Source organism: Neopelma chrysocephalum, unplaced genomic scaffold (genome assembly GCF_003984885.1).
Source record: "Neopelma chrysocephalum unplaced genomic scaffold, ASM398488v2 Primary Assembly neopelma1_73b, whole genome shotgun sequence".
NCBI lineage: Eukaryota > Metazoa > Chordata > Aves > Passeriformes > Pipridae > Neopelma > Neopelma chrysocephalum.
This window is the reverse complement of record NW_020897734.1, coordinates 4,215,743-4,230,641: the sequence shown is the minus strand read 5'-3', so window position 1 is coordinate 4,230,641 and position 14,899 is coordinate 4,215,743. Positions and strand designations below refer to the sequence as shown.

At 40.9% G+C, this 14,899-nt stretch overlaps 1 protein-coding gene and 1 long non-coding RNA gene across 2 annotated transcripts in view; one reads left to right on the top strand and one right to left on the bottom strand.

The window, feature by feature from the left end:
* The window catches only part of LOC113969451 (transmembrane 9 superfamily member 2-like), a 28,039-nt gene extending 16,604 nt beyond the window's left edge, over positions 1 to 11,435 (bottom strand). Inside the window, exons 1-8 of the mRNA XM_027687162.1 lie at positions 11,234 to 11,435; positions 10,788 to 10,855; positions 9,395 to 9,488; positions 7,591 to 7,718; positions 7,238 to 7,367; positions 4,987 to 5,114; positions 3,000 to 3,111; positions 522 to 601 (exon numbers count right to left, since the gene is read on the bottom strand). Coding sequence (XP_027542963.1) covers positions 522 to 601; positions 3,000 to 3,111; positions 4,987 to 5,114; positions 7,238 to 7,367; positions 7,591 to 7,718; positions 9,395 to 9,488; positions 10,788 to 10,855; positions 11,234 to 11,350 — 857 coding nt within the window. The 5' untranslated portion in view covers positions 11,351 to 11,435. The remainder of the gene's footprint in view (positions 1 to 521; positions 602 to 2,999; positions 3,112 to 4,986; positions 5,115 to 7,237; positions 7,368 to 7,590; positions 7,719 to 9,394; positions 9,489 to 10,787; positions 10,856 to 11,233) is intronic.
* Positions 11,436 to 11,489: 54 nt separating this feature from the next.
* Positions 11,490 to 13,136, top strand: LOC113969452. Its single transcript, XR_003534860.1, has 3 exons — positions 11,490 to 11,584; positions 12,281 to 12,448; positions 12,801 to 13,136. It is a non-coding gene; the product is annotated as an uncharacterized LOC113969452 (long non-coding RNA).
* The last annotated feature ends 1,763 nt before the right edge of the window (positions 13,137 to 14,899 follow it).

Here is a 14,899-nt window from a genome sequence, read left to right as displayed (position 1 = left end):
TAATATTTTGTAGAGATCAATTTAATCAGATTAGCCTTTTCAAACACTTACATTGCAAAACACTAACACTTCAACACAAATTACGTGCTTACTTTTGCATGGTAAGGAGGGAAATAAGAAAGAGCTTTTCACATACATCTTTTACTCATAAAAAAAAGACCTCCTTTTTTACTGTAAGCAGCAGCTGAGTACAAAACACACACTACACTTATGTACCTCTCACTTGTCAGTCAGAGAGAGACAGACAGCGACAATAAGAACACTGCAAAGGAGCAAAAGTTCTCCAGAATGGAGGTGATAAGAGTAAAACACTGGAAGCTGCTTTCCCTTTGGACAATAATGATGCAATCCTTTTACAAAATGCAACACGACAGTTGCTCCCAGGTTTTCTTGCCTAAAAACTTATGGACTTTGTTCTACCATAGCAGACATTTTATTTATCTATAAATCCCTACAAGCACTACTAAGAAATCTCTGTGCTCCCCAGCAAGACTTCACCCCCCAAAAAATGCAGATCTTACCTAAACCACTGGATGTTTGTATGAGGCATGGACTCCAAAATGTAGTCCCACCTGGAAGCCCACTTAATATTATTCTTTTCCTATAAAGAAATGAAACAGCAAATAATAGAAACAAGTACAAGTTCATTGCAGTCTCCAAGAAGGAATAAGCACACCAAATCTTTCCATAAACCTTCCAGTCAGCATTCATATCTAAGCTTGGTATCAACCCTAGATGTTAGACCTCCCTCTTGCATTAATTCATCTCTTAAGCCTCTAAAAGAGTACCTTGGTTATTGAAATTCCCTATTCACGTCTTCTACCTTCAACTGAGGTTTCACTAAGCCTCAGCTTTCCATGATTCAGGATATAGCTGCCTGCAGATCCCAAATACAGGCTAAAAAACTATCATGCCATTACTAGAAGATTCTCTCAGTACAACACACTGATCTTGAAACTTCAACTTTGTCAAACATACTCCATAAACATATTTCTAGTTTTCCCTGGAACTGTTCTTTCTCATCACATTCAATGCATTTAGCACAGGCTTCTTCACTCTGCCATAACACTGGCTGATACAGATTATTTTCCACTCTGAGTCATGGGAGACAACTTTCATTTCCAGATAGTGTTGTGATGGATTTAAGAAGAAGTTTCACCCCAAAAGATGCTTTTATTCTCTTCTGTTTCCCTTCTCTAAAATTTATGTGAAAGCTGCACAAGTGAGGACTCTTTCTGACCCACAAGCCTTGTCCTCTTCAGCTGGTCTCATGGGACATACACACCTTGTCCTGCTACCAAATTTCATCCCCTGACTGGCATAATACTCTGCAGAATTTTTCATGTATTTACCAGGTGGTAAATTGGTACAGTTCATTCTCAAAATTTAGACTGTATCACCAGCTTAGAATTTTTAAGTTCTGGATCAAGAACGTGACAATGAAGAACTGCACCAACACAACAAAGTGGCCAAAATTGCCCTAAATTGCTCTTTGTCAGCCCAATCAGCAGACGATCAGTAGTTCACGGCTCCTTGATCCAAGGTTTCAGAAGTGTAGTTACATGTTTACATTTTTGTGCCCCTGTGTACTAAACATTAAACCCATGCTGATGTATACTTTTCACATACACAGAGCTACACACCTTGCCCATTTCAACTAATTAAAGCAGACACCAACACTGTCTCACCAGAAGTCAGCTGCTGAATTGGAAAGGACCACAAAACAGTTACATATTTAACTGCTTTATGTATTCAGGCTGACTGAAACTAATGTTCTCCTATTTAAAAACACTTTTTGCTGATAAACACTCCCTTTTAAGTTATTCTGAAACCACTAATAAAAAGTAAAACATATGAGGTGTTATTTCAAATCAAGGCTAAGGGATAACAGACAGAATAAGCAGTTTTGAAGTGCCATCTGCTGGAAGCATCTAAACTCACGGGATCTGAGCTCTACCTGCTCCGTGCTGGAGAAAGAGGGAGTAGGTACCCAGACACCCAACACATTGCGTGACTAACCAGCCAAAGTTCACATTGACATTCTAAACTGCAGTTTACCATCAAGATTTAAACAGAAATGTTAATGACAGAAGGCTCATTCATGTAGGAAAATTAAGAGAGTCTAAGGAGGATTGGGTGTCTCAAGGGAAAAGTAACAGGATATGGAGTCTTGCACCTCAAGGTCATTGGTTCAAATCAAATTCAATTTGGTAGGATGAAAGCTGTTCCCCTGCAAAGGCTGCCTGACTGCCTGTACAAAACAAGCTGGTGGTCTCAAGCCAAATCCTCTAAGATTGGCATCTGACATTAGAGAAACAACCACGCTTTTGGGACAGACTGGAACCAAGGTACCAAGGTTTGAGGTACCTTGAATCAAATTACTGTCACCCCCAGAGAAGGTTCACTTTCCATGCTGGGGTAAACACCCATTTGCCAGAAAGCCTAATTTCCTCCTGTCTAAGTCATTACAGGCTGAATAAAGTATTAGAGTGTTGGTAATCATCAGAGTATTAATTCTAAAAGATAAATGGCTGCCTGCTCCAAAAAAACCCTTCTGAACGAAATAAAAGCAATACAAAATAAGACAAACCTTTCAGCTTCACTAGAAGAAAAAAAGCTTTACAATCAACGTTTAACACAAAAGTGTCCCCAAACATATAACACAAAATGTTCTTTAATGTGAGATTCTCAGCACCCTGACCAAACTCTGAAGGCAGAGTTTACCTCAAGGAAGATAACACTTGCATTTATTCAATCTGCTACCTTTCTATTAGTAATAAAATGGGGGGGAGGGCAAAGTTGTTATTTATACATTCAAAGCATCACTTAAACTACAGTGATGGAAAACCTACTAAGAATTTCAGAAAAATACTTCACAAGACCATCCTCATGGAATTTACACTGCTCTAATCCAGTTACAGCTATTAGCAAATTATTCAATTCCTTTGATTTCATTCTTTTGGGGAAATACATATTCACATAACAGACTCAATACTTACTTCAAACGTCACAGAGTAAGTGTAGATCAAATTCAGTTTATTGGTGAATTCTCCAGGAATCTCCATAGGTGGACCTTCACAACTTAAGTTGTTTTCATCTGTATGTTTGTAGCTAATGGGGAAAAAAGTTAAATAAATTGCATATACCATCCTAAGCAATTTGAGGTTACAGGTAAAGTTGTTTGCTAAACATGTGGGGGACGAGAACTGCTGACCTCTAAAGGTCACAAGATGTGGTTCCACCCTGTCCCCTTTTCTGCTGTGATCAGAAGGAATCCTGGTCCTAAGATAAAATGGTGGGCTGCAAAGTGTGGAGATCTTTACCTGGAAAGATGGTTTTGACACAAAATATCCCTTCTCTGCCATCATCCCCCCTTTGCACATTTTAACAAGACTGCATTATTGGCAACTCAACCTCAGTGTGTGCTTGTCAGCCAGGAAGGCTGAGAATCTCTCAATCTCCCACAGCTTCTCACCTCTCGAGTTTCACAGGGAGAAGGGAGTTTATTTTGGTGGATTTGGGTTTAAAAGTTCAAATATGAAACACCTTCTCTGCAGTACTTGAGAAACACTGCAGCTATAGAAGCACAAAGGCTAAGAAACCTTAAAGTTTTCTTGAATTCACTCCTGTAAACCCCCTCTAACACTGGAAAATAGCTTTCCTCTCATACCCTCTTGGGCAAGTTGTATTTACCCAATTTAGATTAACAATTCTACCATACATTATTACATGTCCACAACTAAGCCAAGCCACAAGATAATAAAAACTTGCATGCAAGGTTAGGGTCCTCTAACCACAAATATTGCCCCGTCAGGAGAGCTTCAAGGTTGAAGCAAAGCACCAAGTAAAACACCAGGACAGAGAATGACAAAATTAAGGTTATGTGCAACCTAATTGTGCCCCCTCGTGGTCTGCACTGCCAGGGAAAAGGCAAATGCTCATTTTTTCACTCACTCACAGAATCACAGAATGGTTTGGGTTGGAAGGGACCTCAAAGATCAGCTAGTTTCACCTCCCCATTTAGGATGCAACTGATAAAGCTTTAAAAAAAATGGAGAAGGCTGGTAGACTCTTCTTGCCACCACCTCAGAGCATATGTAAATGGAAGGAATAAACCTGTATAGCAATTATGATTCACTAAAAACACACAATACCATCACAACAGAAAAGACAAGTGAATCTGAGTCACGCTGTACCACACGTCTGTATGATTGAGAAACTCTGGTAGCATAATTTAAGTGTATTTAACCTCTGTGGAAAAGAGGGAATAGCTTAGCTAAAAAAAAACCAACCTACTTTGAAATTTTGTAACTGGACTGCAGTTTTCAAATGTAGGGAAGTATGAACTGTGCATGAACAGACTGACTAGAGGCCAAAGTAATTGCTTCAGTCTGTTCCTGATCTTTAAGTTGTTGCACCTCCTTTCTGATCAATGCAGAAACCATTAAACTTCTGTTTAAGAAAATCGGTTAGTCTTCTTGGGATATTAGTTGTCACCATCTGCTGTTCTGAACACCAGTGTAAATTTGGTATTTCACCCATACCTCAGTATCCAAACTTACACAGGAAAAGGTACACCTGTACTGTACACAAATACTGTACATTCATACAGAGTACATCACGGGGAACCCTTATTTAGTTAAAGGATGTTTCTCAGTGTATCTTGAAACATGCACACCCCGACGCAAATCAATCGACACACGAACAAGATTATTGTTTGTGTCAGGTTCTAGGAGTCTGCATAAGCAGCTTTTCCATCAGGAGGGACTTCGGGGAACATTTTAAAAATAAAGTTAAATGACATTTACAGTTGTGTAAGTGTCCTTGTAACTACAGTTCCAGATATGAACAAGCATATGGAAAGCTTTACCAGAAGTCAGAATAACGACTTCCTCAAAACTTATTAACACCAAACATCATCCCTAAGTTTGGAAGTGCTGTCAGGACTCCTGAGTACCAGAACCTACTGCTTTAATGCACAATTACCTTTGTGGCCTCAGTCTCGCCATCACCAGTCTTGCACCAGGCCAGTTTTCATCCTTCCCGCTGTGGTACATGATTGTTATGTCAACATGGTTGAAGAGGTAGAAAGTGTTCTTCTTGTTAAACTCTGACTACAAAACATTACCAAGAGATTGAGAAACTTCTCCAACAGGAGAGGGCACGAGCAGTCAAGAACTTTAAAGTGAGACTGATGTTGGATGAAGGAAACACTTCAACATTAATACATCCGTATAAAATATTTTTATATTTTTCTATATATGATACTGAGTTATATAAATAAAAGCCCACACAAGAAACTATCACATCTGTGTTACTACTAAAATTTAAATGTCTTTACCAAAAAAGCTGCCAAAGGTACAAGTAATTCAGATTCACCATTTCTACACCTCCGTTCCAGCTACCAAAGCTTACAAACCATGTTCTGCTTCAAAAAACTAACCTTCACCTTCAGCAGCTTTTCTACTTTGTCATCCCTATGCTTTCAGAATTCAGAAATATGAGATGATATCAGAGTCAATTAAGTTGACTTGGATTTTCTTTTCTTCTCAATTCTGTCACTGTTTAAAAAAACTTTAATTTGAATTAGAGGACCAGGATGACAGACTGCTACTGAGTTTCCAAGTAAAAAAATTCCTATATTTATTGTGTATACCAGCCATTTTCCAATTGACATACAAATTCCATTCTTTGCCCACTACCAGCAAAATATGAAGGTGTCTTGCATTAAATTTATCTGGATTCTTCTTTTATCACTAAGATCAAGATTCTCACTGGGAGAAGACTGGAATCATCCCCATGTCATTCTATAACCCCATCTTTAGGTCTCTGTACCCTCCACTTCCAAAGCAGCAGTTGAAGTAATAATGTAGCTCAGCAGCTGCATAACTGCAAGGATGAACTGTAGCTGTGCCACTGCATGTTAACAATTCCTTTCCTGGCCCCATTTTAAAGAGATAATTATGTCTGTGGGAACAGGTATTTGGGTATACTTGTAAAAGTATAAATCCCAGAGATGACAGTCATATCCATGGTGCTACTTTCTTATTTGTCCATGGGTCAGCCATCCCTCTGGCACTACACCATGCAACATTCCCACTGGAATTAGAATTCACAGACCAAAATCGACACTGGGTACACTGGCAGAGCCCCCACACCACTGCCAGCACACACAGTTTGCACAGCACTTCATGGATACCCACTAAAAGCTCTGTAGGCTCTCTCCAGGAAATTCAGTCACTGATACCAATGTATGAAGGCCTCCCAGTAAAAAAAAAACAAATCAGCTTTTCATCCACGTTGCTGACTTTGCTTTCTGTGTAACAGACAGCTCCCAACACAACATACACCAGTATCAATTTAACATACACCTCACATACAAAATAATGAAGTTAAACACCAAATTGGAACAGGTTATTCAATCCACAGATCACTTTCAACAGCCTGGGGAGCCTGAGGAGTAACTGAGTTGGAAGGTGACTGTAGACAGAGTAAACTGAGCAGGCATGATAAATGCAACACTTCAAAGAAGCATCACACCTGCTGCACACAAATGAACTGACTGCACTGCACACAAGCAGCAAGACGTGGCAGAGCAGAGTCATAGAGAGCTCCCTCCTCCCTGAGGAGTGTGGTCCCTTACTCCAGGAGAGATAAAACTGTATCACTATTATCTGTAACTGTACTAGTTCATCACAGAACTCCCAGGATGACTGACACATTTCCAATTGTTGTCAATATCATTTTCTCTGTCGCAGCTGTGTTTGTTATCTTCCAGCCATCTGGGAAAACCCTGACACATTTAACTTGTAAACTGTGCTAGACCTAACTTTTGCAACTAGAACATAGTGCTCATTTCTAGGTCTTCACTAGAAAGCTTCTATCTGAAAGTGATTTAAAAGAAGGTCTTGCACACTGACACGGACAAAGAATGAATAGGTACAAGGATGGATACACACGAAATTTCAAAACAAACCCACAATTTTCTAAGGCTTTTAAACACCCACACCAGTTATAAAACATAAATAGGTCAAAAGACCTAGATAAACATTTTATTTGGACAATTGTATCAGTGAGACACAGCATACAGCAGCAGCACTCAGCACTGTCAGTGCCCACATTCTGAACACTAACCATGTTTATAAACATAACTGTTCCTTCTCAGGAAAAGAAAGCTTAAAAATAAAACCACAAATTAAGCCACATCTATACTAACAAGAAAAGTTCCATCACTTACATTTATAACACAAGCATCTTTAACTCTACCATCTGGAGTAACAAAACATCCTATTGGAAATCCTGGATTACAGTATTTTTGTCCATCTTCCACATCATAGCACCACGTTACAGGCATGTTATCGATAATCCTAGACAGAAATCATCAAAGAACACGTCCTCAGAAAGGGATGCACCTGCTTTCACACTGACATTTCACATTCATGTAATGCACACAGTTTTCACTAGTGCCCACAAGATGCATGGCAGAATCCATCACATAGAAGGAAGAAAGCAACCACTTAGAACATAGATAACAACGTCAAAAAGCAGAAAAAAACCAACAAACAACCTCAAGGACACATCTCAGCTTACCAGTGATGCTGATAATTCAACTGCATTCCTTTCTTCAAAAAAGCCAGTTTGCTTTTATCACCACTGTTTCCTGGATCATATGACCTTGTACAAACCTTCTTGCATGTTTCTTGCTTTTTAAAAGTGAACTGTTAAAAAAGCACACAAAAAGAGCCATTTCAGTTTTGCTTCAAAAGAATTTTAGAGTATTTTTTTCAGGTTAAGCTGATTTTTTTTTTAGTTGCTTCACTTCCTGACTATAAAAGTCCCATACAATGCCTTTAACTTCAATGTCAAGATTTACATACATCCAGCAGCAGCAATCCCCTATTAAATTGCTAAAAATCTCTTCAATAGTCCAGATAAACTACGCCTGGATAAACCCTGAGGACTGAAAATGTAAAATTAGTAGAAAAGGTATTGCTTTTTTCTTTTACCAGTTTGTTTTATTTTGGTAATTTCATCATCTGCTAAACCAGACTTTCCCTACATGCTTTTTGAATGTTCCACGTTAATTTTAGCTGGTTTTCCCCATGACTAAGTTAGTAGACAAGGCTGCCAAAAATCCAAAAAGTTGCACAACATCTAAGCTTCAAGCACAGACACCACCTAACACAAACATGCTCACATTTGCATCTCAACTTCTAAACCAGTTAGGATTTACCTGCTACTGAGCTAACAGACCTAAAACACAACTGAAAATTGTAATGGTATCAAGGCCTAAGTGCTAACGAGGAACAGCATTTCCTAATTGCTGCAGTGTGCAGCCATTTCAAACAAGTAATTGTTATAATACTAATCTATTCAATAGGTATCCAGCCCAAATGATCCATCATGCTACATATTTAAGATTCTTGTGACCAGCAGCCATAAAACTTAAATATTAGCTCAGAGAATCAAAGGAGACTTCTAGGAGCAGTTTACATAAGGGAGGGAGCATCACCTGCTTAGGAGACTGATGAAAAGATGTGACCAGGTCCCTAATGACTGAGCAGCAGCAGACTCAGAAACTGCTGCCTTTTTCCTCACAGGGATTTGGAGTATCTAGCAACCCCACACACAAACATAGTCCAGTCTTCAGCTTCACTGGCAGATCCCAGTCCCAACTGCCTTGAACAGTACCCAGCTTTCAAACATTAAGAGATACTGTTTGACCACAGCTCCTCTATTGCTAATAGCTGGCCCAAGCTGATAGCAGAGCTTTTTAGAGATGCTACATTTGATTGTTGCTAATGCAGGGCATGAGACAGAAAAATATCACATACTTAATCTATAAAGTATTTGCATACACTTATTTTACAGAAGATTTCAAGTGATATGCATCAATAATGAAGAATTTGGTTTTAAGCAACAGATGATAAGTGTGTCCAAGCAGAAAAAGCTGCAAGTGAGCCCCAACTTGACTTCCCCTTCCTACTCTGGAAGTTGCACAATAGTACTATCACGTACACAAAACAGTTCCTGAATCACCACTTTACAGCCTCCAATATTACACTCAATAAACTAATGATTTCAGATCATGTAACACACCACAACCCAACTATTAAATAACTGCCTAAGACACAGTTTCTGGACTTCTCTACCACAGAGCAATAGGAAAGAAGGATGATTACTGGCTCAGTTTCCCAACTTTAATTAACCACCCCAAGATGCCTCTGGGCTGGGAGGAGTTTTGTTTTTATTACATAAACACTACAAAACTTACATTAAAAATATAAACAAAAATAATCACACAGTCATCAATCTTGAGCTATGTCCATGGATTACAGCCATCAGAATGAAGCTATCAAATTTAAATAGGATCAACTGCAAGGCATAAAATAACCTTATATGGAGATGATGCTATTCTCTCCCCAAAAAGCACTTGTCCAAGATTTTCTGAGGGTCTTTTCTCTTCCTTATCTTGACAGAAGTCAAAACTGGAAAAAAAGCAGCAAAAGTTACCTTTATTTCTAATTGACATATAATTGTAAACATCAGCCTAAAGCAAATTCTTAAGTTATGTCCTTAACATAGCAGTTTTCATTATTCTTTTGACAGTTCATCCACTGCTAATAAAAATCTGAGTGGCTTTGCAAAGAAATCTGGCATCTATTTTAAAATCAATTTCAACCAAGATATTTCATAGCTGAAGTATCTTTAACAAAATGCACGATGTTCAGTCCACACACCCTTTTCAAATGGCAATTTAAACAAATAATAGAGTATTTCATATTGGTGGAAAAAAAAGAGGCTGTGCTATGGACTATTCATTTCTCTTGCAAAACAAAGTTTCTGAAAAGTGACACCCCTTTTAAAGGAGTCTTTACAACTAGTATTTAAAGTGAAACGTTTCAAAGAAGGGAGATGCCTTCAATATTGATCACCTGTCAAATGTCATTCACAAATTCTTTTCATTTACATACAGCCCAAAACTGCTGAATATGAGAAAGATGTTTTCAGTATTTAAATTATGCCAAATATCTGGATTTCCATTAAACAGAGGTAGCAGTAGGTTGTGGAGAAACAAAAACAACAAACAAAACCACACTTATCTTTGGTGCATAAGTACTTTTTCTCAATAAGTGGTCCTAAATGTACAGGCTTTCCTAAAGATTAATGTAAATAGAGACTCTGTGGGCTTTTTGAGCTAATCTGTGGTCTTGCACTGCACAGAGTAAGATCTACAACAACCTGCAAGTTTCTCTTTTCTATGTGCCCAACAGCAAAACTGCAAATCATGTGTATCACTGCATTGTAGGCCTATAAGTATATGCAAAAGCAGGTAACAGTTTTCACAGACAAGAATCAAAAGAAAAAAAAAACAAAACAACAAACCAAGAATTAGCTACAGAGCTTTGGTGCCAAAATGAAAATTAACAGTGACTAGTCTCTGGGCTTTAGTTACCAGAAAAAAGAAACTCAAAGCTCCTTAGATTTGCATAACAGGAAGAACTTTCAAATATATTAAACTGCCAACACTAAATCTTGTACTCAGCTCAAAAGAATGCACCCATGAGAAACCCTGCAGCCTTGTTTTAACAACACCAGAGGATGGTCAGGTGGCACAGGTGTGGCCTTCGTCCCTCCCACCCTCTTGTACTTCATTCCTGCCGCTGAGACCTGGATTTACTCTTCCATCCCTACAGCCAAAATATCGACACCTGTACGGTATCAGGAGCCGAGAACAGAAAACAGCCTTTCCAAACGCTCCTGGAAGCCTGTTGTAGTGTACTTACGCATCATATTCGTATGGCAGAACTGATTCAACCGAGTCCAGCCTGTTCACGAAGAGCTCAATTAGCGACTGAAACAGAAAAAGAGAAAAAAAAGTATGAAAATACAGACTTTCAGAAACCAACGCGTGGCTGATTCGAGACGCTTAGCTTAGTGGCAAGTGCTGCTATCCCACTGCTATCCCACCCCTGGCTCCTGACAGGCCCCGGCCGCTCCAGGAACAAGGAACCAAGGATCCTCCCGGGAAGTTCAGCGGGAGAAAGAGAACCAAGGAAATACGCGCTGGGGATGTCTGGCTTCCCGGAGCAAAGGTTGTCCCTGCGGGAGGACACCCAGGGCGGCCAGCAGCGGGGTGGGGGACACCCGGCGGTCCCCCCTGGCCGCGGAAGCCCCGAGCGGGTGCTGAGGAGGGACCGCCCGCGCCGGGCCCGCCCGTGAGGGCTCTCACCTTGCAGCTCTCGGTCTCCTCGCCCTCCTCGCAGAAGCTGACGGGCGCTAGCCCGGGCAGGTAGAAGGCGGCGCAGAGCGGCGCCACCGTCAAGAGCGCGGCAGCCAAGAGCCTCATCTTGCAGCCTGGAGGGGCCAAGGCACCATGAGGCGGCTGCAGCCCCAGGCAGCGCCAGGCGGAGGCGGCCCCAGCCCAGGCGAAGGCGGGAGCGGCCGCGTCACGGCCGGGTCGGGGCCGCGGCGCATGCGCGGTGAGTGCGGGAGGCGCTGGGCGCCATTTTGGGGAAGGGCAGCCCGAGGTTCGGGAGTGACAGGGCAAGCGGGGAGCGGCTTCAAACTGACAGAGGGCACGGTTAGGGGGGATATCGGGGAGAAATTCCCGACGGTGAGAGTGGTGAGGCCCTGGCACAGGCTGCTTAGAGAGGCCGTGGATGTCCTATCCCTGGAAATGTTCAAGGCCAGGTTGGACGGCACTCTTGAGCATCCTGGTCTAGTGGAAGGTGTCCCTGCCCATGGCAGCGGGGTTGGAACAAGATAATCTTTAAAGTCTCATCCAACCCAAACCGTTCTAGGATTCTATGATACCAGAACCTTTTTTCAGGTTTTAGCCCCCACCATTGTATCACAGAATCAATTAGTTTGGAAAATACCTCTGAGATCATCGAGTCCAACCTGTGACCTTGTTGACTAGACCATGACACTGAGTGCCACATCCAGTCTCTCCTTAAACGCCTCCAGGGACAGTCACTGCACCACCTTCCTGGGCGGCCCATTCCAATGTCAAATCACCCTTTCTGTGAAGAAATTCTTCCTAATGTCCAACCTGAACCTCCTCTGTGGCAGCTTGGAACGATGTCCTCTCATCCTGTTGCTTGTTACCGGGGAGAAGAGCCTGACCCCAACATGGCTACAACCTCCTTTCGAGGAGTTGTAGAGAGTGAGTGAGAAGGACTTAAATTGGATTTTACCAGCTCAGAAATTAGGGGTGGAAATCCAAGGTTTTGCATAGCAACCTTGAAGAATTATATTTGATGATTTTTTGCTGCAGCTTGCGATGTTTGCAGCCACAACGGTGGGATGGTGCCCCATGGCTCCTCGATACAATGCAGCTACAGCCGTGCCACAGATGTGATGCCAAGCTCCAGGCTCACCTGCTCAGGTGGCAATGGCAGGAGCAGCACTCTGGGACAGCTGCAAAACCTGTCTGAGAAGCAGGGTAAGTGCAAGCAATGGCTGCAAGCCCAGCTCCATGCAACCATGGCAAGAGAGATACTCATTGTTGTCTGAGACATTGTGGTAAATGCATTGCTGTCAGTACTGAGTAGCAAACACCTGCATCTTCCTCTCTGTATTTCCCATTCATGCAAGCTGTTGCCACTCTACTTTTCAACATTATATTTGTATTAGCCTGCAAAACCTTCATGTCCAACAATTTTAACCCATTTATCAGTCAACAGTGAGTTGCCCTTACTGTAGGACAGTACCAGGCAAAAGGATAAAGAATAAAGAATAATTGCTTATCTTGTGCCTCTTCAGCTGAGCCTGGAAAATTTGTGTTGTCATTTCAGGCAGCTCCAGCTATGTCTTAGGGACCTGTGATCCACCTTGTATTGATAAACTGAAAGGGGCCACAATGAGATCCCAAACAGATGATTTGGGAGGAGTACATTAGGGAGTTCCAGTTTAGAAATGGCTGAGAAGGTCAGTGCCAGAAACAATTATTTTGCGCTGCTCTCATCCACTCTAGCCTGAGTTTTCTCAGTTTTGCTGAATTTCTATAAATAACTATCAACTGACAGTGCCTGCAAAATTGCTCCTTGTCACGAAAATATTAAACTGATCTTTTCAGTTATTAGTTTTTGACTATATATCTCAAGGGAATTACATTTCCTTTTTTATTCGTTCTGAGTGAGCCCTGTGTGATCAGATTATTTATGTATTCATTAGTCCCCATCCCCCAGCTCTCCTAAACCCTTTATCCATTTTAAACCACAAGTATGAGGAACTTGGTAAAAGGCCAATGTTTGATGATAATACACAGCATGGTACAAGGGAAATCCAAAATATTGTCCTCTGCGTGAAAAAGTTTGTAGTTTAAAATCAACCACATTGTTAAACATCCTAGGATTCATTTGAGAGAGTGACATTTTAGTCAAAAGCTACCATGAAAATCCAGCAAATGCTACCCTCATGGATTGTTGTCCACCCCTCCCATCTAGTGGGCTCATTTTTAGGATTACATAAGTAACATACTTAATTGCATTTTTTCTGCTTTGGAAAATGTAAGGAAAACTTCCTAAGCTGTGATGATGCATGGGCAAGTATATCTGTGCTGGTTAGAGAGCAGCTGTCCTCTGTGTAAAGGTTGGTGGAATTTTCCAGGTCTCTGTCTCCCCTGTTGTCCCATCCAAGTCCATTTCCCATTCCATAGGGGCCAGTATTAGGACCTCATATTACTACCTTAATTTCATATTAGAAGATTTAAAGTTGAGAAATCACTTGCAAAAGAAACTGTCATGGCTCTTCAGCCTTGACCTTCTTACTAAAGAGGGATTAGTTTCCTTTCAGACTGCAGTTTGTTCTCTGATGATTTCTGTAGTTTCTCTACAAAAAATCAAATTTATGGGGATAAAAAAAAAGGAAAGGAGGGGGAAGAATTGTAAGAATTAAAGTTATGTATCCTCTAATCCTCTACTAAAAGATCTGTCTCACTGAATTTGGAGTGAGACTACTCATGCTCTATGCAGCGAGAGACAGTAAAATTCTGTTGCAGTTTGCACTGAGGATGCACCTAGATTTTGATGAGAATCCTGATGAAGATATCTCTTAGGACAAAGGACAGAAGAATTAGGCCCTGATACAATTACAGCAGTAATGTTCAAATGCTGTTTCAAACATAATTATGTTCATGCTGATCCCACCAAGCTACATGTGTTAATACACGAGCTACATGTACAGAATGTTAATAAAATGAAGCCTGGAGTTACCAAATATTTTACTCTTGTAATCATAGAAGGAAAAACAGACTTTAGTTTGCACATGCTTATCTTTCCAATTACTTGCGAGGCAGTCAGCAGATACACTGTGGGTCAGAGAAGCACACAGAGACCACACATACATAGAGACCTTTTTTACCATGTTTCTTGCAAGACTAACAATTCGCTTTAGTTTTCACTATGCATCCCAGGGAGCCTCTGAAGTTTAAATTCTTTTGTATTGAAACTAGAATTTGAAGCTTTTTTTCATATGATAATTGGATGAGAATCTGGCAATGCCATTCTTCAGCAACTGCATTGATATCACGGGAAGTGCTCGCCCACTTCATTACCAAGGTCATCTTTCCCTTTTCCCATGCACAGTAACAGCATCCAGAAACTCTGAACATCCACACTGGAAAGGTGATTATCTTCAAGAATGTACTGGAGTCTAGAGCAGTGTTTGAGAGCTCCCTTCCTTTGTGTTCTCAACACAACTATGAGTGAGTCTGAAACGATGTTGCTTCCTGCTTTCCCTAACACAAAGAGGAGCTAAATATCAGTAGCTGACAGAGGAGACTGAGAAACTGAAGATAGGAATAGAGTCTGATATTCTCTTATCAGGATGGAGCAATTATGCAGCTCTGTGACTGTAACAGCACTGGGCAGTGTCTGTGGGATGCACAGACCTT